The sequence below is a fragment of the Vulpes lagopus genome, chromosome 1 (genome assembly GCF_018345385.1).
Source record: "Vulpes lagopus strain Blue_001 chromosome 1, ASM1834538v1, whole genome shotgun sequence".
In the NCBI taxonomy this organism is placed as follows: domain Eukaryota; kingdom Metazoa; phylum Chordata; class Mammalia; order Carnivora; family Canidae; genus Vulpes; species Vulpes lagopus.
Window position 1 is genome coordinate 36,161,226 of NC_054824.1, and position 27,434 is coordinate 36,188,659.

The 27,434-nt window shown below is 35.4% G+C and overlaps 1 protein-coding gene across 4 annotated transcripts in view; it reads left to right on the forward strand.

Annotated features, from left to right (window-relative positions):
- The window catches only part of COL12A1 (collagen type XII alpha 1 chain), a 116,569-nt gene that overhangs the window by 31,639 nt on the left and 57,496 nt on the right, over positions 1 to 27,434 (forward strand). For 3 of the 4 annotated variants that reach the window (XM_041762257.1, XM_041762277.1, XM_041762267.1), the window contains 12 exons: positions 5,020 to 5,292; positions 11,097 to 11,363; positions 11,828 to 12,020; positions 12,898 to 13,019; positions 14,825 to 14,974; positions 15,056 to 15,175; positions 15,275 to 15,439; positions 16,156 to 16,302; positions 17,868 to 18,007; positions 18,552 to 18,681; positions 24,963 to 25,105; positions 25,622 to 25,751. In XM_041762257.1, the coding sequence (XP_041618191.1) occupies positions 5,020 to 5,292; positions 11,097 to 11,363; positions 11,828 to 12,020; positions 12,898 to 13,019; positions 14,825 to 14,974; positions 15,056 to 15,175; positions 15,275 to 15,439; positions 16,156 to 16,302; positions 17,868 to 18,007; positions 18,552 to 18,681; positions 24,963 to 25,105; positions 25,622 to 25,751 (1,980 nt within the window). The remainder of the gene's footprint in view (positions 1 to 5,019; positions 5,293 to 11,096; positions 11,364 to 11,827; positions 12,021 to 12,897; positions 13,020 to 14,824; positions 14,975 to 15,055; positions 15,176 to 15,274; positions 15,440 to 16,155; positions 16,303 to 17,867; positions 18,008 to 18,551; positions 18,682 to 24,962; positions 25,106 to 25,621; positions 25,752 to 27,434) is intronic. The other variant, XM_041762286.1, reaches the window with a different exon arrangement.

Genomic DNA, 27,434 nt, shown 5'->3' on the forward strand with positions numbered 1-27,434 from the left:
TGAGTAACATGGGGCCTCTCTCCAAGACGGACTAAATAGGACCTCTATATTTCCCTAGATTTACATGATTGAAAAATCATGTATTCTGGGTATAATAATGCTGGGAGTTCCAGGGAACTTTAGCACAATAACCAAACAGCAATTTGTATTTCCTTTCCTGCACATTAATGGCTCATCAGAGAAATATCTAAATCACATTGGAGACATAACATTTATGGAAGAAATCTCAGATAAGTTTTGAGGTTGAAGGGTGATTTAAGTGTTAAGAGGTTTTCAAGAACTATGTATTGCTTAATGTAGCTGTTAGCTTATCAATAGTGAACTTTGTACTTTAGAATGGTGGCTCTAATTCACTGAGGTTGTAAATCAAGTGTGTTTCCACATAAACGTGGAAGCAGGTTTTCTGTATTCTGCTGTGGAAAGTTGGATGACTTTTGAATTGAGCGCTAACGGAAAAGACAAATTGATTTAGAAGGGGATTTACATTACATTTTCAATTTAACTTCTATTTTTGAAAGTGGTATGTGAAACTCAATGAAAGCTGACTGGAACAATTTATACAGTTTCATTTCATTATGATTAATTTTTCAGTTATCATCATTGGCTAATTTGTGTTATAATTATATTTGAATTGGATGGTGATTTGCTTTTCAGAAAGCAAATGGAAAAAGGCTAAGGGAATGTAGGAAAGTTACTTAAATGAGGCATTAGTTCTTTGGCCTTATGTGTGGAAAAAAGTAGGAATCAACCCCTTGTGGATGTTCGGATCATGAGAAATGCACCTGTCTAAATTACTTCCCACAGTAGTAGGTTGGAGACACATGCGAGTAGGCATGAGAAAAAATGCCTTTTGAATATATCTAAATATGTTTGTAGTCAGAGCAGAAATGCTGAGTATCAGAATTTCAAAAAATTGATAAATTTTACGTGTTTAAATGTATGACAGAAAAACATGTTATTCCTTATAACTTATACTGGTACTATACAGGGGAGAAGAGAGTAGCTGGAATAACTACTGAGAAGAATAAAGTTGAAGGCCTACCATCATTATAGGAGAGGATTTATTTGAAACAACTACCAGAAATTCTATTACCAGAAATAAAAGTAATATACAAAGCATAGACACATACACCAGAATGGCAGGTACCATGAGACTAAATATTATTGGAAACAATGCCACATATGTGAAATCCTGAACAAACTAAAACAATCATAAAACAAATATTTGTAAGTCTTGGGGAAGAGCAAAAAGAGAAAACTTGAGGAAGTAGGGAACCTTTGCTGGAGCAGAACTGGATCCAGGTTCTGAGAAGCATAATGACAAAGGGGCAAGACTACTAGATTTGGTTCCTATTCACTGGACCTTTCTATGGCTTCTCCTGTTGAGATACAGTAATGTCTCCTGCAGAAAGGCTAGAGGCTGGTCTTCTGACATCTTTCCTTTCTTATTCCTCTCTCTTTCCTTTTCCTTCCCATGTTTTCTAAAAAAGAGACTCCCAAACCTACTCTAACCAAACCAAGTGAAATAATCTCTTCCAGTAGTTATTGATGTCCAAAGTTCCTTAGATTGAGGACAAAACCTACAATTCAGTATTTTAAACCAAAGTAAATGCCTGGCTTGAATTAAATCTTGTTCACAGGAAAATGTGATCAATGCTTGAATAAGAAGCATGTGTTGAGAGCCATTTCCTTTTGAATCAGAATGAAGGGGAGGAGAGAGCAGTGAACATCCCACGTGTGTCATGGGGTGGAAAGGACGTGATGAGAAGATCCAATCAGCTTCTCAGTTCTCTGAGGGTCAGCCTTGAGAGATTCTACTACCTAAAGGGCAATTTGCTGTGTGTGATCATAAGTCCACACAATGTATAAACCATTGAACAACCCTGTACTGCATCACGGGGCCCAACGATTTTGATGAATTTTGCCCTTACCATGCCTATCTATTTTGAAGGAGGCTCATTTCAGAGTGAAAGCAGGTGTTAAGGTTTCTTCCTGCACGGACCAATCACATCTTCCAAATAAATGTCTCCCTAGGTCTCAGAGAGGAATAGCAGAAAGAAGAGGAAAGAAAGAAATGAGAAAAGAATAAAGAATTGTAGGGGAATAAGAATAATATTTAAAAGGTTTTTTTTAGGAAGTATCAGTGCTTAGGGATATCTCTAGATATTCCAATTTAATTGATTTTGGCATGGCCCACTCTTTGGCATCCCAGGTGATTCTATGTATCCTATCAAATTTGGTCTATTTATTTTGCTCCAGGCCCCAGGAAGTGACATAGCCTGCTGGTGGCCTTTTCAGCTGGTTGTACACTAGGTCTTAAGACCAGCTTGGCCACTTGACAGCCTGCCAATTGTATCACAGGGTAAAACTCAATTGCTTCCTTTTTTTAATCCAATATTTGTCTAAGCCAAGATTCCATGTAAAAAATATTTTTGAAGGGTTATAGGTCTGATAAAATATACTTGTCATGAATACATCATATTCTCAAAATTCTTGGGTATAATGCAGTAGCTAGGATACTCAACCCTCTCACTTTTTTTATTAGAAAAAAAGTTTATCAATATGTTTGGCAACAGTATAAACTTAATACTTAGGAATATTCTTATCAAACTGATGACATATGAGAAGCCTGTTGAAGCAGTTTATCTGTTCAATTTTGGCTTCTGGACTGATGTGTCTTTCTTCTTTCTTTGGATTCCGTATTTCTTTGTTACTGATGTGACATGTTGTGATGCCAGTGTCTTTATATAATGCCTTTGGGTGTCACAGGCAGATACTATAGTTTTTTGTGGATTGTTTTCTGTAATTGAGAATTTACTCAGTGCTCAGTGAAATTAGTGTTCTCATGCCATTAGTTACAACTTGAGAATGTTTTTTAGTTAATATTTAAGTTGTATTTTTCAAAAGTGCTTTTATAGACTCTTTTCAGGACCCCGATAAACATTGCAAAGGTCTTTATTGCAATTTCACTTGTATTTTGTTCCAGCTTTACAAAGTTCTGAGAGTGTTACAACAGTTGATTAAAATCCATGGGAATGCATGTCTAGTGAACTAGGCTCCTTTTGTTTGTAGCCCAGAAATATCCTTGTGAATGTATTTTTGCTTCAACCACAATTCTTTTCCTATTATTTTCTCACAGTGAAATCATTAGCCTGTGTTTGTGAGATTAATGTTTGTTGTCATGGAAATAAATAATGTCACAAACTCAGTGCTATACAAAGTAGGGAGGAAAACAGGCTGAGAAACACAACCTTGGAGCAGACGAGAAACTGAAATGATTGTTTGTAAACTACTCCAGTGTTAATTTGGAAGATAATTCCTTCATTCTAGCTAACTTTATTTGTCTTCTACTTTTTTGGAATGTCATTAATGCCATTTTTAGTGGATTCAAGTTCAGTTACTTTTAAGTACAACGATTTTACAGTGGCTGCAATTCCTAACCACAATTTAGGCAATTTAGAAGAGGCACATGTGAAAAAAAGGTGTATATCAAGCAAAGGAAACATATGTTGCACATTTAAAACTTAGGGACCAGTTGCTGAGATATCAATGATCAAAGCAAAATAAAACATAAAAAACAACAACCAAACCAAATCAAAGGAACATTTTGTTTATATTCCCATAAGTAGAGAAAATATAAAGATACATGGCCATTTAAGAATTAGCCTGTGCAGTGAAAGAAGGCCTTCGAGTGAGAATTAGCCTCAAGTACTGAGGGAGAAAAGTCAATATGTTCTTGAAAATAAGTATTCTTGGTTTTAGTGAAATATGTAACTAATTTCCCTCCAGAGATGAGATGTCCTGTCAGCAGTTAAAGTTATTCATAATGAAGTTAGAATTTTCCATTTGTGCTTGGGTTCTGGTAGGATGCCCAGCTCCTGTTGTATTTATTTTTCCCTCTAAATTCTACAGTATGATAAGTTCCTGTCTACCCAGATTTCTTCTTTTCCTTATTGTTATCTTTACCCTTTGTGTTGAAATTTAGTTGTTTAACTATGAGCATTTTTAAGATACTCATTTTTACTCTTTGATTCAAGTAAAGCAATAGTCTTCAAAATTCTTGTAATAGTATTATATATCATTTGCTTGAATATACAACAATTACTAGTGAAATGTATGCTGTAGAAGCAGATAGTTTTATATTTATGTCATGCTGTGGCATAAACCCTAGTAAAGGTAGCCAATATAAAGTGATCTGTATATTTATCTTACATTTAAATTATGGAAAGTGAGGGTTTTATTGGAAGACATCTGTGCCTCCTATTAAGTTGAGGTTTCCATGTTTTTCCATTTGGGTTGTACTTTTTTTCTTTTTTGAATTGAAAGAGCCAAAATTTGGTAGCAGATATTTTCGATCAGCTAGAACAAGTGGTGTGTTTTATTTTGATGACTAATCACTTTAAAGTTTTCCAGAAGAATTGGTGGTTTTTAGTTTCATTAGAGTTAAGCTATATTGGAGTTTACACTTCTACTTTTAAATTGTATGAACAAAGAGAGTTTTTACTAGGGCAAATGATTGCTGGAATTAATATTTGCAAGCTATATGAAATTGTTGAAATTATTATAAGTCAGACATTGGAACTGCACTTATTTAAATTACATCACAGAGAAAAAATGATGGTAAAGAAAGAAAGATCATTGTGAACAATTGGCTATGTCATAAAGTAGACTGCAAAGGAGTAAAATTTGGGGATTTCAATGCATTTTTTTCCCTTGGAGAAAAATTCTTTTAGGTGCGTACTCTTTCATGTTTGGATGTCATCCTTATCCTGAAGGGCCTCATGATCCAACTGAACATTTGGGGACCAAGGTGATAGGTCGGAATCAGATAATATTCTAAAGTTTTATTCCATCAATCTGCTCCACTGACAGAATAGGACAGACAGCTCAGAAAGAAGAAATGGGCAACTTTAGACAAACTGAGTTTGAGTCCAGCAAGTTTGGATGTCCATCTGTTGAAGGAATATTTACATATCTAGTTGACATTAAAAAATGATTCCCCTTTGATTTCTATTCTAGAACGTGGTTCACCCAAGGATTTGGTTACTAAAGATATCACAGACACCTCAATTGGGGCTTATTGGACATCAGCTCCAGGAATGGTTCGAGGTTACAGGGTCTCATGGAAATCACTTTATGATGATATTGAGACTGGAGAGAAAAGTCTTCCCGGAGATGCAATTCATACTGTGATAGAAAATCTTCAGCCAGAGACCAAATATAAGGTTTCAGTCTTTGCAGTTTACAGCAGTGGAGAAGGAGAACCTTTGAACGGAGAAGCCACAACTGAATGTAAGTAACATCATGAGTGTGTTTGGGTGTTGGTTGGTGCTTTCTAATAGCTATTAGCTCAAGTGGCAGTTTAGCCACTTGCCTTTATATTTCATTATATGATAAATGGGGATGAAAAATTAAGACCTTTAAAGACTGTGGTTTAAATTCAAGTTTGTTTAGTTCACTTAGTATAAAAATTATATTACATTTTGAAATATTGAATCCTTTCCAACTATCTATCTTTGTCTCTCTCTGTCTTTTTTTTCCTGATAGGATGGTCAACTAGATAAGAAACTCAACTAGTGAAAAGATCAGGAGCTATGGAGACACAGAATGCAGGCACATTTATAGCTGTATGACTTTGGGCAAATTACTTAACCTTCTTTGAGTCTTTGTTTCCTTATCTATAGATTACAGTCTCTCAGAGTTGTCTTGAGGATTAAATGAAATAACAATGTGCAAAGCACCAAGCATAGTGCCTAGGCACTTAGAGATGATTGATATATGAGTTTGAGAATGGCTGTTGAGGCTATGATTATTATGTCCCCAAGATTAATCCTAGAGTCTTTACTTTCTCCCTCTTGCATTTGGTGAGGTTAAATCAAAAGTCCACTCAATTTTCTGGTGGGTCAGATTTATCTTAATGTCATTAATATTCTTTCTGGTGAATAATTTTGAATGACCTATCATCATTTATTATCAGCTAGTTGAAAAGTGTGCCAACATTCCTTAATTCTCTTCCCTAAGAAGCCATGTGTTAAACATAGGCGTTTCTAGAATTTACAAGAGAAAAGCTTATTCCCTTTATTCTGGGAAGATTTTAGGAAAAGGGGAAAGAATGGGACATTTTTGCATTTCCTTTTCTTAGAAAGAAGTGGAGAAGTTGAGGGATTTTTTTGGTAAAGGAGGGGAGAACGAAGTGATTAGCACTTATCTGAGATAAGTCCCATATCCTGATTTTAAGTAGTCCTTAAATTAGACTCTTTTGATCTGAGTTGTCTGAAGAACTCATTTCTCTCTTTTTTTAATCACTGGCAAACTCAGTAGGAAGTGTCTAAGTTTAAATTTGCATTAAAATTAACCAGATTAAAAAAACCTCCTTATTGGAAATTTAAATATGTGATAAGGCATATTTCTCAGATATACATGATTGGTTTCCATTGTAGTAAATGAAATCTCATGTTATTTTTTTCTCCCTAAAATCCAAAGTTTTCCATTAAGACTAGGGTAAGATATGTTGTACCTTATTTCACCTCAATTCTTTTATTCTAAAGAATTAATTAAAAGACAGGAATATAATTGAGATCCTTGAAGCATTTCAAGGGTATGATATACAATATTTGACTGTTATTAGCATATTTAAATTTGAGGCTGTTTTAAAGTTTAGGATCTCATTTTTTGGGAAACATAGGTTTCTTTCTAGACCAATACTTGTAATATTTAACTGTTGATTTTTCTCAATTCTGAGTTGTAAGAAATTGGTCTGGAAATTTTCTGCAAGAAATGCCTTGTTATGCTGAATAAAAATTTAAGCTGTAGAAACAAGAAGTCAGAAAACATTTTAGCACAACCCTTTCTAGGAAAGTGTTAGACACATATAAACTTATTAAATATTCATGACAATTGATAATAATAATGATCCAAACACATTGTTTTTCTATATAATATTCTTTCCCATACTATTTTCAAAATGCTTTGTGTGTGTGTGTGTGTGTGTGTATATATATATATATATATATATTTTTTTTTTTTTATTTAGATTAATTCTCAATTCTCTATTACTATTCTCCAGGAAAGCAAAATAGTTTGCTAAGGCCTAAACAGGAACAACTTCATCACAGCGTTGATGCTAGATATGCATAAGGTGATGGCAAAGGTTTAGAACACATTTTTTTCAAAGTCTAAATCTAAAACCCAGAGTAAACATCTATGCTCAGAGTTAGCGTAATTTGGAGTTATTCAGGAATTGCGGAGAAATGCATTTTCACAGAAATCAAGATGTTATTTTTGTATACTATATCACTTAGACAACTGTGTTTCATTTGCTGTAATCAGTTTTTAAAAGTCAGATGGAAAAAGCAACTGAAGTCCTAGAAAATAGAAATGTAATTTTAAACTATCCAATAAAGCTGGAGGAGGAAGGGAAGTTTGACTAAAGTTCTTTTTGTTTGTTTCAAATTTTCACTAATGTATATAGTGAAAATGCCATATTAAAGAGGGGAATGTGGAGGACTAAAAAAAAAAAAAGAGGAGAAGCAAAATAGTTTGCTTACCTGGAGAATAGTAATAGGGAATTGAGAATTAATCTAAATAAATTTTAATATTTATAGAAAGTAATGGACTTTGCCGAGAATTCGTAGTGTCTTTAAACCCTAAGATAAAAAATTGCAACCAATTTACTCTTAGTTTAATGTATTCTTTTGCATCTCCCAGAAACATAATTCATAACACTATATTGAATTTCTTTATTTATTTTGTCATTTTTATCTTTGTCCTTTCTATATAATATATCCTTAACTTACACAGCTGCTTTTAAGCTTTTCTTTTTATCACTGATTTGAAGCAGTTTGCTGCTGATGTGTCTTGATGTAGTTTTATTCATGTTTCTTGTTGTGTAGGATTCATTGAGTTTCTTGGATCTGTGAGTTTATAGTTTTAAAAAATTTGAAAATATTTAGACCATTGTATTTTTAAAATACTTTATCACACCCCACTCTCTTTAAGTATGCCAATCGTACATGTATTAGTCTGTTTGAAGTTATCACACCTACTTCAAACAGACTAATTGTGCTGTTCAGTTTTTCAATCTTTTTTTTCCAATGTTTAATTTCAGATAGTTTATATTATCATATCAACAGGTTCACTAATTTTCCTTCTGCAATTTCAAATCTGCTGTCAATACCATCTTATGTATCTTTCATCTAAGACATTGTATCTTTCATCTCTAGAAGTTCTGTTAGAGTCTCTTTTGTATGTTCTATGTCTTTAGGTAACATGCCTAATATTTCTTCTACCATGACTAGCCTCTGGCATATAGTTGTCATAGTTGTTTCACACCTATTTTTTGTATATTTTTTTTATTGGAGTTCAATTTGCCAACATATAGCATAACACCCAGTGCTCATCCTGTCAAGTGTCCCCCTCAGTGCCCGTCACCCAGTCACCCCAAACCCCCGCCCACTTCCCTTTCCACTACCCCTTGTTGGTTTCCCAGAGTTAGGTGTCTCTCATGTTCTGTCACCCGCACTGATATTTCCCACTCATTTTCTCTCCTTTTCCTTTTATTCCCTTTCACTATTTTTTTGTGTTCCCCAAATAAATGAGACCATATGATGATTGTCCTTCTCTGATTTACTTATTTCACTCAGCATAATACCCTTTAGTTTCATCCACGTCAAAGCAAGTGGTGGGTATTTGTCATTTCTAATGGCTGAGTAATATTCCATTGTATACAGAGACCACATCTTCTTTATCCATTCATCTTTCGATGGACACTGAGGCTCCTTCCATAGTTTGGCTATTGTGGACATTGCTGCTATAAACATTGGGGTGCAGGTGTCCCGGCGTTTCACTGCATCTGTATCTTTGGGATAAATCCCCAGCAGTGCAATTGCTGGGTCATAGGGCAGGTCTATTTTTAACTCTTTGAGGAACCTCCACACAGTTTTCCAGAGTGGCTGCATCAGCTCACATTCCCACCAACAGTGCAAGAAGATTCCCTTTTCTCCACATCCTCTCCAACATTTGTTGTTTCTGGTCTTGTTAATTTTCACCATTATCACTGGAGTTTCACACCTTTTGAATAATTATGTCATATATGCCATTTCTGGTTATGTTTCTATATATTTGAATTTTCTTCTTCTTACGGGTTGCCTTAGCTCCAACAGTCATAACAAAATGTCATGAACTCATGGCTTAAGCAACAGAAATTTATTTTCTAGAGGCTGGAAGTCCAAGAGCAAAGTTCTCACAGAATTTGATTTCTGGTGAGAACTCTGCTCCTGACTAGCAGAGGCCATCTTCTTACTATGTCCTCACATGGCCTTTCCTCTTCTCTGCATGTGGGGGGCCAAAGGGGGTGGTGAGAGCACACTCTGGTGTCTCCTCTTCATTTTATAAGGATTTCATTCCCATCAGATTAGTATCCTGCCCTTATGACCTCATTTAATCCTGGTTTCTTCTCCAAGGTCCCATCTCCAAATACTATCACAGAGGTTAAGGCTTTAACAAGTGAATTTTGAGGAGACAGAATCATTCAGTCTATAACATAAGTCATATTTTTTCCTTCTTTGCATGTCTGGTAATATTTATTAGATGCCAGACTTTGAGAATTTTACTTTGTCGAGTGCCAGATATTTTTACATTCTTATAAATATCCTTAAGCTTTGCTCTGGATTCAGTCAAGTTACTTGGAAGTAGTTTAATTTTTCTCAAGCTTTCATTTAAGTTGTGTTAGAACTAGACCAGCAGATCCTTTAGTTTAGGGATAACTTTGCCCCATTACTGGGGCATTACTGGGGACCTGCATAAACTCTAGGAATTAATTGTTACATCTGCTCCTTTTGGGTGGTTCTTTCCCTAGTTTTGGGTGGTTTCCTCATACGCATGCACTGATTAGTACTGAGCTGAAGACTCCAGGAGGACCTTTTGCAGATTTTTGGAGCTTTTCCCTCCGTTACACCATCTCCTCTTCAGTACTCTGCTCTGCAATTCTAAATGCCTTGTACTCCCCTGACTCACAAAACCATCTCCTCAATTAAGTGAGATCATCAGGCTCCATCTGGTTTCTCTCTTCCTGAACTGGGGCTGGGAATTCTCTCTAAGCAATAAGCCAGGACAATCACTTTCATTTCTTTCTATCTCTCAGGGATCACTGTCCTACATTGCCTGATGTCCAATGTTTGAAAAATGTTGCTCAATACACATACTTAGTTTATTCAGATTTTCTAATTATTTCAAGTGGTCCTTGCCTATATGCACATGAAAATTTTTCATAAGATCTAGAGTCTTTGCAATGTTTCCTTCAGTTTAGTGTCTTTGTGTAGAAAATGCTAAGATTATTTAGCTGAGTGAAATGATCTTGCTTATAAACTCTAATCATGTAAAAGAAAAGAGATGTGTGTTCGCTGTTTGTGGATGTTGGGTGATCTGTTTCTAATTCAGCTATTAATAATTATGAAAATTAGTAAAAGATTATTTAGTATATAATATTGATTATATATTTATGAAACACTTTTTATATATAGTTTTTTCTAAAACACTCAGTGTATGTCAATTTATCTTTAGAGCCCTTGAGATATTTTTATGTGTTAGAATTTTCTTTTCTTTTGTGTTCATAGTTTTGCATGTCTGTGGCAATCACAAAGAATAGTGTTAACGATAGTCAACTCTGGCTGGTCATTTATGGACTGTACCTTTTTCTGAAAAGACCCAAATAATATATCTGACCCCAAATCCTGATTTTTGGTATCCCCCACAGCATGATTGCCACAGGAATTATTTACAGATGGAAGTACAATAAAAATTCTAAAAGCTCATCTCCGGAAATGGATGTTTTCTTTACTAAAGTCTCTAGAATGCAAAAGGAAATCCGTGCAATAAGAACTCCCATTTTTTAGTTATTAGCTAGATAAAGAGAAAACATCTTACCACGGTCTCACTGAGATTAGGCTCACACGCCATCATAAGTTTATGAGAGATCATAGTGCTAAGCAAGAGCCCAGTGTACTTACGTAACAAACCACAATTTCTTTTCACGTAAATAGGAAAGTAGACGTGTATTTTCTTTCAATATACATTGTAATTTTCCTTTTATCTCACAGTATCCCAAGATTCAAAAACCTTGAAAGTGGATGAAGAAACAGAAAACACAATGCGAGTTACCTGGAAACCAGCACCCGGGAAAGTCATGAACTACCGGGTTGTGTATCGCCCCCGTGGGGGTGGGAGACAAATGGTGGCCAAAGTGCCACCCACAGTCACCTCAACAGTGTTAAAGCGACTTCAACCCCAGACTACATATGACATTACAGTCCTCCCAATGTATAAGACAGGAGAAGGAAAGCTTAGGCAAGGATCGGGAACAACAGGTATAAAATAATTTTTTGCGGGGGGAAGGTGTAATATTTTAAAGGAATGCTTTAATACATCTACTTGATTTGTAAATGTCTAAAACTAATTCTGTAATAAGTTAGAATAATTTGAAAGGATGCCTAATTAATATTCTATTTTTACCACTCTAGCTCTTGGTAAAATGATTCTACATAGTAATGTTCTAACGTTATTCTAATCTTCTGAATTGTGAGAATTATTTATATGTCCACTCGGGTAGCACTTCATTATCAGGATTTTTATTGGGTAGTATATTCTGTGCTACCAGACTTAACCATTTTTATGAATATACAATTTCAAGTGTTAAGTATGTGATGATTTCTATACAAGTGATATATAATATCACTTAGATATTTCTAATTCAACTTCTTATTGCAAGGGGAATAAAAAACCCAAAGCTTAGTCTTATGAGTAATATTTTAAAATCTTTTTATCTTTACAGCTTCTCGATTTAAGTCACCCAGAAATCTCAAAACATCTGACCCAACCATGTCAAGTTTCCGAGTGACCTGGGAGCCTGCCCCTGGGGAAGTAAAGGGTTATAAAGTCACCTTCCACCCTACAGGGGACGACAGAAGGCTGGGGGAGTTAGTGGTTGGACCATATGACAATACAGTTGTTTTGGAGGAACTTAGGTAGGAATGAACTATATTCAGTTTTTGTTAGAAGGTTGAATAATTTACGTAAATTAGTAGGCCTTACCCAGATAATCACTTATATGTCTGTTTGCTAGTGAGGTGTTTAAAATCAGTGGAAGTTGCCTTCTCATTCTTGGACTTGCTGAAGTTGAGGTTAGGATTCAGAGGCTAGCAGAAGTTTTTATAATGTTTTGATGATTTTTGTTATTAAGTGATCAGGAATGGCATTTTTTCCAATAAAGTCTACTTTTTAAAAATTCATGTCCATATTATACAATTTCACCAAAAGCAGCTGGTCCCTAGCCAGGCCTGTGGAGATGTGAGGCTTCTTGTGCTTTCTGGAAAGGTCCAGGTGACTCACGCTGAGATGCTGAGTATGAATCCTCTTCCAGGGTGGGCCATGGGAGAGAGAAACAGGACTTTGTGGTGGGTGCCAGCTGGCAGCATTGGGAAAGGGTGGGCTGATTAAAGGTCTTGCTTCAGGCTGTGCAGTGGAAAACAAGGAAGTTTGAGTTTGAACAGCACCCTACATTCATTACAGTAGGAAGAATGGACTACTGTGTGCTGGCTTTTGGAAAGTTTGTTTATCTCAATCATTCATTTAACAATATTGAAATCTATATAAATGCTCACTCTTAACTTTTATCAGAGTAGAGAGGATGAAATTTACTGAGCCCATTATGTGCCAGACGCTTTCTGTTACCTTGCAAGATAAAACATTTAAATTATTTTCTTAAAGCCCATTGCTTGGAAGCAGTACATTATAACTTGCTTTAAGTAAATGTTTGTAAATCAAGATGAATGTCTTTAATAAAGCCAAATATGCTACCACCTGAGCCAATAAACATATAGACTATATATTTTAACATTTCAGGGCAGGTACCACCTATAAAGTAAATGTTTTTGGAATGTTTGATGGAGGAGAAAGTTCGCCACTTGTTGGACAAGAAATGACAACCCTTTCTGACACAACTGTAATGCCAATTTTATCCTCTGGTAAGAAATGTAACTCATTACATTTCCCTAGGAAAACTTAATATTATGAAACTATTTCAAATGTGAACTGTTTGGTTAATCACACAGAGAAAAGCAACTATAAACATTTTATACTAAAAATATTTAAATAATTTACATGCTAAAAAACATATCTTCAAACACCCAGCTAAACATATCTTTGACAGTATTTTTTAAGGCCTGTCTTGTCAGCATTGCATTGGTTACATAGTGCTGTATTATTTAAAGATGAGGTTTTGTAATGGGTAGGTAACATACATTTTCTCTCTTTTTAGAGACTAAGATGCAAATTTATTGTGTTAATGTAGTTGCAGAAATGATTTATCTGGGCTGAGCAAGCAAAAGAATTGGGTTATATAACTAGGTGGACAAGCATGACTTGGGAAGCAGCATGGTAACTTAGATTTAGCATGGTAACTTTAGATTTTTCTGCTGCTGCCACAATTATAGCCTTGATATGCGTGAAGTTAGCTTTGAACATTCTTAGAGGTGGAAGTAGTGAGTAGAATTTACTTTCAAATATTTTTCCAATATTTGATAAAAAAAGAGTAGATCTGGGCAGGGTAGGGGAAGGCTTGCACAGGCTTAGATGTTTAAGGTGGTGTCTGGGAGTCCTCAATCTTGATAGACGGTACTATATGCGAAGGAGAGCTTTATAGTGTGATGAGCATCATTTAATTTTTTTCAATGAGCTTTTTAAAGTTCAGATGCTAACATGGCAAGAAGTTGGAAAAGTCATAGTTGGTAATGTAACCTCCTAGGAAAGAGGACATTTAAAAAATATGGTGTGGATAAAATAAATGAAACTGTCAAATCCTGCTGTTTTGCATGAATGTTCTATTGTTTTTGTTATGATGATATTAACTGACTTATATTTTTATTTTGTAGCTTGTGCACTGAGGATATTGGGATTTTTCTCTCTTTCCAAAGCACCCTAGCTTTGTATCAGTGTTTGTGCTTATTGTCTCTACAGCTCTCAATTTGTATATTTGTTTGCATACTTTTTCTAAATTGTCTTCCTTCTTTCTTGGTTTTTTAAATGTGCAGACTTCACCATCTGTGTTTACCTGATTGTTATACTTATTAGATGATAAAGTTAGGCAGCCAACAACTCAAAAATACAGTAGCTATCAGATTTTAAAACAAGATATTTTTACTTCAAAAAGGTTTGATTTTAAGAGTAATGTGTCCAATCCTTTGTAAGATATGTAATAATTACCCAGAAGCTTAATTATTTTAAAAGATGTTTTTAGCTCACTAAAACCTTTCTTAGCTCACACATTTTACTAGTTCATTTCATACTTGTCTGCTAATGACCATTACATCTTATAGGAAAATGCAGCATCTAATCTTTAGATCACATTGAAATTTTTTTTCACATTGAAATTTTCTTAAAATTATTAATGCCTTATAGTTAGATGGCTATACATTTTCATTCATTTATTTCAGCTCTTGGGCTTGTAAGCCCATTCACATTTACACAATTGATGGTTTAATTTCAGTCTCTAGGGTCTATGACCATGGCCAGGAAACATAGTCAAAGATGAAGGAAAGATTTGCCATTGAAATAATCATTGGAGGAATTGGTGATTCTTATGAATGTCATTTGAAGTTAATAAATCATACAGACATATGTTCAGAGTTGACCTCCAAATCACAAAGCTAAACTACAGAAATGAAGCAGCTAGGCAATATTGAGCATCCAGGGATGGCAGACACATGGCTAGGAAGTAACCTTGATAAGAATTTGCTCCTTACCCTGTACTGTCTCATGATTGCCATGTCAGGGATGGAGTGTCTCACCAGAGCAGAAGCAGATATTGTGTTGCTGGTGGATGGATCATGGAGCATTGGCCGGGCGAACTTTAGGACCGTGAGGAGTTTCATCTCTCGCATTGTGGAAGTCTTTGAGATTGGTCCCAAAAGAGTACAGATTGGTAGGTCTGGCAATCTTGAAGACCTTTAGACATCTTCATCATGCTCTTTTATAGATGCTAATGCTGATGGTGTTCTTTTAGCCCTTGCTCAGTATAGTGGGGACCCCAGAACAGAGTGGCAGCTAAATGCTCACAGAGACAAGAAGAGCTTGTTGCAAGCTGTGGCAAACTTACCATACAAAGGAGGCAATACTCTCACAGGTGAGTAAAGATGGAGTTGTGTGCTTTTAGCTCTTGCTTTTGCTCATGACTTGTGACTGAGTAATGATGTGACTGATTCTCTTTTAAAAATCCCACTAGGCATGGCTTTGAATTTCATTCGGCAACAGAACTTCAGAACCCAAGCTGGCATGAGGCCTCGAGCTCGAAAAATTGGTGTTCTCATCACTGATGGAAAATCACAAGATGACGTTGAGGCACCTTCAAAGAAACTCAAGGATGAAGGCGTGGAGCTGTTTGCTGTTGGTAAGCACTCAAAGGGCTAGCAGTGCCTCTAGGGTTATAAAAGTGGAGGATAGGGTCACTTGGGTGGTTCAGTGGTTGAGTGTCTACCTTTGGCTCAGGTCATGATTGTGGGGTCCTGAGATCGAGTCCTGCATCAGTCACCCCACAGGGAGCCTGCTTCTCCCTCTGCCTATGTCTCTGCCTCTCTCTCTCTCTGTCTCTTGAATAAATAAATAAAATCTTAAAAACAAAAACAAAAACAGAGGATATTTTTGTAGTTAAAAATATTTTTGAAGCACAAGAAAACAAACATATTTTCCCAATCACATAACTTATCAAAATGATATGCCAAGAAGTTAACTCATTTTCTTCTTTTCCCCTTGTAATGAGATAGATCTACATGGCTTCTTGGCAGAAAGTAATGGATTAAGAGGACAAATGTACTATTAATAGGATTCAGGAAAATTCCTGTTTGGTTTTCCACAGTGCCATTTTTATTTTTGATAGCCATTATTTTACTTTCCAGAAAAAACACTCAAGAGACACTGTTTTTGGTGGGAAATTGGTGCTAGAAGCATTTAGAAGAAGCTAATTCAGAATAGTTTCTAGTTTATATTTTTTATTTGTTTCTATTTTGTAACTATTATCATTTTATTATTGCAGAAAATCACATATACCTTCTACTTAACATTGAAAATACCAATGCTTTTAATTTGAATATATCCTTTTTCCTCAAGGTATTAAAAATGCTGATGAGGATGAATTAAAGATGATTGCAACAGATCCTGATGATACCCATGCATACAACGTGGCAGATTTTGAGTCACTCTCTAAGATTGTAGATGACCTCACTATTAACTTATGTAATAGTGTCAAAGGTCCAGGTAAGATTAGCCCAGGGTTTCTCACCCTTAGCGCCCTTGATATTTGGGGCAGATGATTGTTTTTGGGATGGAGGAAAGGGACCCTTTTGTGTAATGGGAGGTGTTTAGCAGCATCCCTTGGCTCTGCCCACTGGATGCCAGTAGCATCCCCTGAGTTGTGACAACTAAAAATATCTTTAAAGTTGCCAAATGTTTGCTGGGGAAAATAATGCCTTTAGTTGAGAATCATTAGTTTAGTTCCTGATTTTTTCTCTAATTTGTTTCTGATGGCAGCAAACTAGAAATGACCTGTAGCTTATTTGAAGATAAATAATGTGGTAGAGATGGTTCATATACTTTGGGTATTGAGGATACATTTATTTGACTTTGTATTCTTGAATTTTTTCTCTCCAAACATTTACAGATTTTCTTTTTGGATTTTGAACAACAGACTGACCTTTTCCCTGGAGAAATAGATCAGCCAGGAAGCCAGAATTTGTAGGCTTCTGGCTCTGGATTTGCTGAGAGAGTTGTAGTTTTATTTAGTTGGAGAGGACTTTGAGTGGGGATGAAAACATCTTTTATCTATTTTCCTTAATTTTTTTTATCAACTATGTAATAGTTGTATTCATTCTAGTTTCCCAGACAGTAAAATTGCTTGATAATTTTGTAGGCTTGGTTATGACCCAACTATAATAAAGGTTAGAGTACTAAGAATGGAAATGCTTTCCCCAGCTTTACAAAGACAGTTGAAAGAGTTTCTATGAGAATGATTGCCATGCCAGTGAAGTCATTGGATTAATTATCTTTAAATTATTATTGGAGACATCTTTCTAATGGTCATAGTAAGCTTAATATTTCTATTTTCATTGATGTTAATTCTAGATACCATTCTGTAGTCTTTCTGTTGTTCATTGGTTATTTCACTTTATCTACCCACAGAGAGCACACTCACAGGCAGTAGGGTATCCCTAAAGTTTAAAAGACTTGGTTGTTTTTCTTTTTTCTTGAGGAATGTGGTTAGCTTCTCTTACTACTGAAGTAGGTCCTACTTACTACTGAAGTAGGGGAACTAAACATAAATAAGAAACCAATTCTGTCCTCACAGAGCATAACCTATAGAGAAGAAGATAAGATATGAATATAAATAATCAAATGATAACGAGAATGATGAACTTGGGTGGTACCAACAGTAATAGAAACAATGGAATTGTCAGGACCCAAATCCTTCTTCGTTAATTATATGTATAAGGTTAGAGAAAGAAGGAAGTATTCAAGAATGACTCAGAGGTTTTTGAGGTAGGAGACTGGTAAACTGGTGATGCCACAAGGAAGAGTGAGATCAAGTTTTAATGAAAGACAATGAGCCCAGGCTTGAATTTTCTGGGACTGAAGAATCCTTTGCCCACCTATTCAGGGAGGTCTTACGAGCAATGAGACTCTGGACTGAAAAGCTGTATATCAGTATATTAGGATGTGTGTACAAGTTTGAAATATGAGAAGTAATACTATTTCATTCTAATTTCAGATTTCATCACCTTGCTGTCATAATGAAAAAAGTGTATGTATTTTATTTCTGTGTGCAGGTGACTTGGAAGCACCTTCCAACTTAGTTATTTCTGAACGAACCCATCGTTCTCTCAGAGTGAGCTGGACACCTCCTTCTGACAGTGTGGATAGGTATAAGGTGGAATACTACCCAGTTTCTGGAGGGAAACGTCAAGAAGTGAGTAGGCAATACCTCCAACCCACTTCTTCTTAATAGTGAGATTGAGTCCTATGCATTAAGGCTCAGAAAGAAAAATGCTGGGTATGAAGCAAAAAGGATGGAGAGCGGGGCAGAACTAAGTCAGCAGTGGTGCTTTCTAGTCCTTGCTGGGCAAGTACTTCCATTTGAACTTAATTAAAGGAAAGGAGCTTTGTGTAAATTCTTATGGCTTCTATGAAATGCAGGCCATCAGTATGATTTTTAATTAAAAGCTGTTTGATTTATTTGTGAACTTACACTAGAGTCATGGAGTTGGAAGGAAACATTAAAGATGATCTAGAATTACCCACTCATTTTACAAATAAGGAAACAACAGCTGGGAGAACAAATTATATGAATTATCTAAGATCTCATGTTAATCTGGTAATTTCCAAAACCAAAAGACAATGGCTTCATTGAAATGTAATTTCTAACCTCATGGCAGTTTACTACTTTGTAATTATAGTTGAAAAGAGGGAAGCGATTACAACATAAATTATTTAAAAAAATTTTTTTCCCCTAGTTTTATGTGAGCCGACTGGAAAGTAGTACAGTACTGAAAGATCTGAAGCCTGAAACTGAGTATGTTGTTAATGTGTATTCTGTGGTGGAAGATGAATATAGTGAACCTCTGAAGGGCACAGAAAAAACCTGTAAGTCAGATTAAAAAAAAACAAAACTCCTCCCTGTTGTGTTTTTTTAAAGATAATCAGGTGGCATTCTGTGTGGGATTTTTGGCAGCCTTCCAAATCATTCCTTTATTAAGTATCCATTCAACAAATATTTACTGAATGTGTTTTTGAAAAAGGTGCTCAATAAATACTCGACTGCTCTTCCTGGCTATTCTCACCATCAGGAGATGCCACTGGAGGAATGGGTAGTCATGGACATAGATAACTTAGAGGGATAATTTACCTTTCATAAGAATTATTCACTTCTTAAGAAAGATATTATGTGGGGAATGGGACTCAGATTAGGAAGAGCAGCTGTGCAGAGGTGACTTATTTCAGTTTTGCAGGTGACCAGATCTTCCTGCTGTCAATGAGATTACCCCTTTCTTCTTCAAGAGTAGTTGACTATATATTCTTCTGGCCTTTGCCTCTTGACCTTTACTAGAGGAGCTCTAATGGCTTTGACTTTGAGTAGAGCTTTTGGCAGAGAAGTTCCTTGCTCCTATTCCTGGTAGAGTTTCGGAGGCCTGGTAAAGTTCCTGAGGCCATATGAAAATATGCTTTCCTTCTCCCATCTTCTTGGCTGGACTCCAGGGGCAGGGAGGCCATTAATAAGACAAAGGAGTGGGCTTGATCTCTCCAAGGCAAGAGTTGACTATATTTACTCTTCAGTTTCATAAGTCTTTATTTCTTCTCTCTCTCTTTACTATATACGTTTTAGGTTTAGAACATTGTAAGTCAACATCAGTATACACTACAAAGTAATCATCCCCCCAAGTCTATTACCATCCATCACTCTACACTTGATCCTCTACCCCTTTCACCCACCCTCCAACCCTGATCCTCTCTGGTAACCACTGATTTGGTCTCTGTATCTATGAGTTTGGTTTCGTTTGGTTGGTTGTTTGGTTTTTGTTTGTTTGTTTTTAGACTCCACATATAAGTGAAATCAGATGCTTTTTTGTCTTTCTCTTGGCTTATTTCACTTAGCATGATACCCCGAAGGCCCATCAAAAATAGCAAGATTTCATTCTTTTTTATGGCTGAGAAGTATTCCATTTTACATATATTTCATTGTATTCATATTGCGTGTGTGTATATTTCACCCTTTCTTTATCCATTTATCTATTAATGCACATGCAGGTCATTTCCATATCTTGGCTATTGTAATAATGCTGAAATGAACATAGAGGTGCATATATGTTTGAATTAGTGGTTTTGTGTTTGAATAAGTAACCAGTAGTAGAATAGCTGAGTCATGTGATAGTGCTATTCTTAATCTTTTTTGCAGAATCTCCATTTTCTATAGTGGCTGCACCAATTTGCAACCTTACCAATAGTGTGTGACAGTTCTCTTTTCTCCACATCCTTGCCAGCACTTATTAAAGTCTTTTTGATAAGAATCATTTTAACATGTATGAGGTGATATCTAATTGTAGTTTTGATTTGCATTTCCCTAGTAATTAGTGATGTTGAACCTTTGCATATACCTGTTAGCCATCTGTATGTATTCTTTGGCAAAATATTTATTTACATCCTTGCCCATTTTTTAACTGAGTTATTTTGTTGTTCTTGTTGCTGTTAAATTGTATCAGTTCTTTATACATTTTCTATATTAACTCCTTATTGGAGTTATGATTTGCAAATATCTTCTCCCATTCAGTAGGTTTTTTTTTTTTTTTTTTTTTTTTTGCCTTTTTGTTTTGATGATGGTTTCCCTTGCTGTGTAGAAGTTCTGTAGTTTGATGTGGTCTCTTTTATCTGTTTTTACTCTTGTTTTCCTTGCTTTTGGAGTCTGAGCCACAAAAACATCACCAAGACTGATATCATGGAGCTTACCATTTATGTTTTGTTGTTAGGAGTTTTGCAGTTTCGGGTCTTACATTTACGTCTTTAACCCATTTTGAATTAATTTTTGTGTGTGGTGTAAGATAGTGGCCCAGTTTCATTCTTTTGTCTGTGGCCAACCAGTTTCCCAATACCACTAATTGAAGAGACTGTTTTTATTCCATTGCATGTTCTTGGCTTCTCTGTCATAAATTAATTGTCCTTATATGTGTGGGTTTATTTCTGGACTCTCAATTCTGTTCCATTGATATGTGTGTGTGTTTTTGTGCCGGTGCCATACTGTTTTGATTAACATATCTTTGTAGTATACTTTGAAATCAGGTTATGTAATACCTTCAACTTTGTTCTTTCCCTCTGATTATTGTGGCTATTTAGGATCTTTTGTGGTTTCATACACATTTTTGCATTATTTGTTCTAATTTTGTGAAATATGCCATTGTAATTTTGACAAGAATTGTATTGAATCTGTAGATTTCTGTGGATACTATGGATATTTTAACAATATTAATTTTTCCAATCTATGAGCACAGTGTATCTTTCCATGTATTTGTGTATCTTAAATATCTTCTATTTCTTTTATCAGTGTTGTATAGTCTTCAGTATACAGATCTTTCACCTCCTTGGTTAAATTAATTTCTAGATATTTTATACTTTTTGATGCAATCATAAATGAAATTGTTTTCTTAATTTGTCTTTTTGATAGTTTGTTATTAGCATTTGAAAACACCATAAGTCTCTGTATATTGATTTTATATCCTGTGATTTTGCTGAATTCATTTATTAGGTCTAGCAGTTTTTTTGTGGAGTCTTTAGGGTTTTCTGTTTTCTATATATAGTATCATCATTTGCAAATAGTGACAGTTTTTACTTCTTCCTTTCTGATCTGAATACCTTTTTTTTCTTGCCTAGTTGCCATGTTTAGGACTTTCAATACTATGTTGAATATATGTAGTGAAAGTGGGCATCCTTGTCTTGTTTTGAACTTATAGCTTTTTCCTACTGAATGTGATGTTATCTGGGTTTGTCATATATGGCCTCTTTATATGAGGTACATTTCCTCTATAGCCATTTTGTTAAGAGTTTTATCTAAATGGACGTTGAATTTTATTGACTGTTTTTTCTGCATCTATTGAGATGATAGGTGATTTTTACCCTTCATTTTGTTAATATTATTACGTATCACATTGATTTGTGATTTTGAGCCATTCTTGCATCTCTGGAATAAATCCCACTTGATCATAATGTATGATGTTTTTAATGTGTTGTTGAATTTGGTTTGCTGATATTTTGTTGAGGATTTTTACATCTATGTTTGTCAAGGATATTGACCCATAATTTTCTTTTTTGTGTCATCCTTATCTGGTTTTAGTATCAGGGTAGTGTTGGCCTTCTAAAATGTATTTGGAAGCATTCCCTCCTCTTTAATTTTTGGAATAGCTTGAGAATGATAGGTATTAAATCTTATTGGCTGTTTAGAAGAGTTCACCAATGAAGCTGTTTGATCCTAAACTTCTGTTTATTGGGAGATTTTTTGATTACTGATTCAATCTTCTTGCTAGTAATCAGTCTATTCAGGTTTTCTATTTCTTCCTGTTTCGTCTTGAAATATTGTATGTTTCTAAGAATTTACCCTTTTATTTTAGGTTGTCTAGTTTGTTGGTATATTATGGTTTGTAGTAGTGTCTTATCCTTTGTATTTCTGTGGTGTCAGTTGTAACCTTTCTTTCATTTCTGGTTTTATTTATTGGGTCTTTTTTTTAGTTAAAGATTTAATTAATTTTGTTTATCTTTTGGAAGAATGAACTCTTCATTTCATTAATCTTTTCTATTTGCATTTTAGTCTCTAACATATCTACCACTGATGTTTATTATTTCCTTCCTTCTACTAACTTTGGGCTTCATTTGTTTTTCTTTTTCTAGTTTCTTCAGGTTAGATTGTTTATTTGAGACCTTGCTAGTCTTGAGGTAGGCCTATATTGCTATGAACTTCCATCTGAGAACTGCTTTTGCTGCATCTCATAGATTTTTGGCATGCTATATTTCTTTCAGTTTTCTCTAGGTATTTCCTGACTTCTCCTTTGATTTCTTCAATGGCTCCATGGTTGTTTAGTTGTATGTTGTTTGATTTTCATGTTTTTCTATTTTTTCCAGTTTTGTTATTTTAATTGATTTCTAATTTCTTGCTATTGTTGTCAGAGAAGATGCTTGATATGATTTAAGTCTTCTTGAATTTATTGAGACTTATTTTGTGGCCCAACATGTAATCTATCTTGGAGAATGATCCATGTGCACTTGAGAACAATGTGCATTCTGTGGCTTTTGGATGGAATGTTCTGTATATATCTATTACGTATATATCCAATATGTCCATGTGATCTAATGTGTCAATTAAGGCCAATATTTCCTTAATGATATTCTGTCTCATGATCTACTCATTGCTGTAAGTGAGGTGTCAAGGTCCCCTACTATTTTTATTTTGTTTTCAATTTATTTTTGGGTTTTCAAATATTTGTTTTATATATTTTAGTGCTCTTTTGTTGGGTGTTTATAAGTAAACATTTATAAATGTATCTTCTGGCTGGATTGATCCCATTATTGTTATGTGGTGCTCTTTTTTGTCTTTTAGTATAGTGTTTGTCTTAAAGTGTATTTTTTCAGATATGAGTATAGTTATGCCAGCTTTCTTTTCATTTCTATGTGCATAGAATAATTTTTCCCATCCTTTCACAGTCTGTATGGGTCCTTACTTCTGAAGTGAGTCTTTTGTTAGGTAACATATGGACAGTTCTTTTTAAAAATCTATTTAGCCACACTGTGGCTTTTGATTGGTACATTTAGTTCATGTATATTTGAAGCAATTATCAATAGGTATGTACTTATTTCCATTTTGTTGTTTTCTGGCTGTTTTGAAATTTTTCTCTGTCCTTTCCTCCCTTCTTTCTCTCTTCCCTTGTGGTTTGTTCGTTTTATTTAGTGTTATGCTTAGATTCTTTCTCATTGTTTTAAAAAATATATTTAGTATAAGCTTTTCTTTGCAGTTACTGTGAGGTTCACATGTAGCATCCTATGTATATAACAGTCTCTTCTAAGTTGATAGCAACTTACATTGCAACATATTCCAAACCTTTACATTTTTATCCCCATGTTTTATATTTTTGTTGACATATTTTATGTCTTTTTATGTGTGTGTCCTTTAGCTAATTATTATTCTTTTAGTTAATTTTACTATTTTTGTCTTTTGACCTTCATACTTGCATCATCAGTGATTGATCTACTGCTTTTACTATCTGTTCCTTTCCAGTGAGATTATTACTTTCATATATTTTTGTCTTATTAGTTATTGTCTTTTCTTTTCAGTGTAGAGAAATCCCTTTAACATTTCTTGTAAGGTCAGTTTAGCTAACTACGTTAGCTTTTGCTTATCTGGAAAAATTTTAATCTCTTCTTTAATCCTGAATGATAATCTTGCTGGATAGAGAATTCTTGGTTAGAAAATTTTTCCTTTCAACACTTTGAATATGCACAATCCTCCCTTCTGGCCTGTAAAATTTCTGCTGAAAATTTCCCAATTGTGGGTTGCCATGCTTGGGGTAGGGTCCTGGGCAAGGCTGAGTTTCTGCCTCTCCTACCTGCTTGATATAGCTCTTTCATTTTTGTTATGGAGGCACTACTCATCTAGTTCTCAGGTCCTCTTCAGAGGATGTTATTTCATATGTGGCTATAAACTTATTGTATTCATGGGAGGAGATGATTTCAGTCTTATGCTGCCATCTTGAAGCCATCCTCCATCCTTTCTCTTACTGCTCTTCATATTACACCACAAGAAGTAGGAAATAATGTATTTCATAATAGGCAGGATTAATCTGATAATTCCTTAAAACTTTGAACTCAATCTTTGGATAAAGCTATATGGGAATTAAATGAAGAGGAGACTGTAAATCTTTTACTGTGCCTCATGACCCTGTCTTCAAAAAGCTCATGAATCCCCTGAGTTCCAGGGAACTGGAACTTAATTTTGTTTTTTAATTAAAGATGAAGGAAAATACTGTGCTGGTTACTTCTGTATAAAATTCTATGATTGAAGACTGAAAATAGTCAACTTAAAGATGTTGCAGAAAAAGAGATTGAAATCTCAGGAATTTTGGCTTCCATATAGATTCATTGGAATGCCAGTTGAAATTTAAACTTTCTTCTTCTATGAAATAGTTGTAACTTGCAGTCCTGAGTATGAGATGGCTATGAACAATGAGATTGTATTTTACAAGAGAGAAGAAAAGATTCCATTGACTCTCACTGACTTCTTACCCATTCTCTATTTGGCATATATAAATATCAGTTATTAAGTAGGAAACAACAATTAAGAAATGAGTAGAATGACAAGAATTAGACTGATATCTGCCTTTACATTCCAACAGTACCGGTCCCTGTGGTCAGCATGAATATTTATGATATTAGCCCTACCACCATGCATGTGCAGTGGCAGCCGGTGGGAGGAGCTACTGGCTATACCTTGTCCTATGAACCCATCAATGGCACAGAACCAACAAAGCCCAAAGAGGTGGGAGACATTTGTTTCTTTATCATTAGGTCATACTGAGACCTTTTTTTTTCTTTTTTTAAGATTTTATTTATTTATTCATGAGAGACAGAGAGAGAGAGGCAGAGATACAGGCAGAGAGAGAAGCAGGCTCCCTATGGGGAGCCTGATGTGGGAATTAAGCCATCCAGATGCCCCATCTTCCTGAGACTTTGTAAGAGTCCGCATTAAAATGAAGTTATTTATGAATTCATTTATAAGTTTATATGTGAAACAGAAAAATAGAAAATTAGACTCGAGGCCCATGACACATTTTAAAAAATATTAACATGAAGAAGGAAATTCATTTTGGAGAGACAAAAAAGAAAAGTTGTATTATAACCTAGCAGTTACAATAGGCCTGTAAAATTTTGGAGAGACAAAAAAGAAAAGTTGTATTATAACCTAGCAGTTACAAATAGTAGTAATTGTCTATCCCCAGTAAGTGAGAACATTTGATTTGAATGTCTTATTTCATTTTGGTGTGTCCATGTGCAGATGCGTGTGGGGCCGACAGTGAATGACGTGCAGCTGACTGATCTTTCCCCCAACACGGAGTATGCAGTCACAGTCCAGGCTGCTTTGCATGACCTCACCAGTGAACCTGTCACGGCTCGGGAAGTTACATGTAAGATATTGCCAGTGTTCCTTCTTTCCTTATTGCTCTAAACATAATGTTCAATTTTCTTTCACCCAATGATGCTATCAATAATTTGATAATTTATGCATAAGTTATAGGGTTATTCCTATGGCAATCAAATTTGAGAATTAAAATTAATTCTAGACTTAAGCAGTAGTTTTAACTGATTCTAGGATGTACTTTTTTCATGTTTAATATAGCTGATATTGAAATGTTTCTTACCATCGATGGGGTCTTACATGTACTTTTGGCCAAGTGTCAAGCAGGGCATAGAACATAAAATAATGGTGCATCTTAAAGCTGATGTTGTAGATCCACTAAGTAGGGTACAGAGCTGGTGAGAAGGGAGTGTTGGTGAGTGCAATTTTGGAGGAAGACACTAGACTTAAGATTAAGATGTTCCAAGTTCTTACTGAAGTAAGAACTTAATGGCACATATAGAAAAGTCTGTCTCAATTAACTGAGCTAATCAGTTTACTCAATCCAAAAACATATTGATCATCTGTTATGCTTCAGGCCCTATGCTCGGTATTGGGAATGTACCACCAGGTGATACCAGGCAGTGTAGAACCTGTGGACTCCTTTGTGATTTGCACTTCTTCTGCTTATTGATCAGTCCTTTCTGTGTTTTTGGTTTGTTTTACTGGCATTTAGGAGCTTTTTCTTGAAAAGTGACAAGGATTACACTCAGGGCCTTTGCCTTTCCTGGCTGAAACTTTTGTTTCAGGCTTGTTGAGGTCATGATGCAATAGATGAATTGGCTTAAATTTGAGGCTAGCCCACATTTCTAAGGAAATTAAGAGGATGGAGGGAATTTTTAAGGGAGAAGAGGGACTGAAAAACATGGTAAGGTAGAAGAGAGAAGGAGCCCCTGAACTCCTTCAGTATAGGGACAGTATAAATTCATTGACAACAAATAATCACCTTTTTTAAAAAAAATTTATTTATTTATTCATGAGAGATAAAGAGACAGAGGCAGAGACATAGGCAGAGGGAGAAGCAGGCTCCCTGCGGTGAGGGCAATGCAGGACTTGATCCCAGGACCCCGAGATCACAGACTGAGCCAAAGGCAGATGCTCAATCACGCTGAGCCACCCAGGCACCCCTCATTTGGATTTTCTTGTAACCGTTTAGGCCTCTGTGGATTTTCTTATAAGCTTATTGGGTGCTTAATTTTGGCCTATCTTCATTCTTCACTCTCATAACCATTTATTTTTCTATAATTTTCTATTCTTTTAAAAATATTTTATTTGCTTATTCATGAGAGACACTGAGAGAATCAGAGACATAGGCAGAGGGAGAAGCAGCCCCCCCCCTGCACCAGGGAGCCTGATGTGAGACTTGATCCCAGGACCCTGGGATCACGCCCTAAACTGAAGGCAGATGCTCAACCACTGAGCCACCCAGGCATCCCCATTTTTTATTCTTAAGAGAGCATAACTCTTTCGATTTTATTTTCTTTCTTTTTTTTTAAAGATTTTTTTTTATTTATTCATGAGAGACAGAGAGAGAGAGAGAGGGGCAGAGACACAGGCAGAGGGAGAAGCAGGCTTCATGCAGGGAGCCCGAAGGCAGTGCTAAACTGCTGAGCCACCTGGGCTGCCCTCGATTTTATTTTCTATCTTAACTGACTTAAATATCTGAGAAAAAAACGTGAGCTATACATTGGTG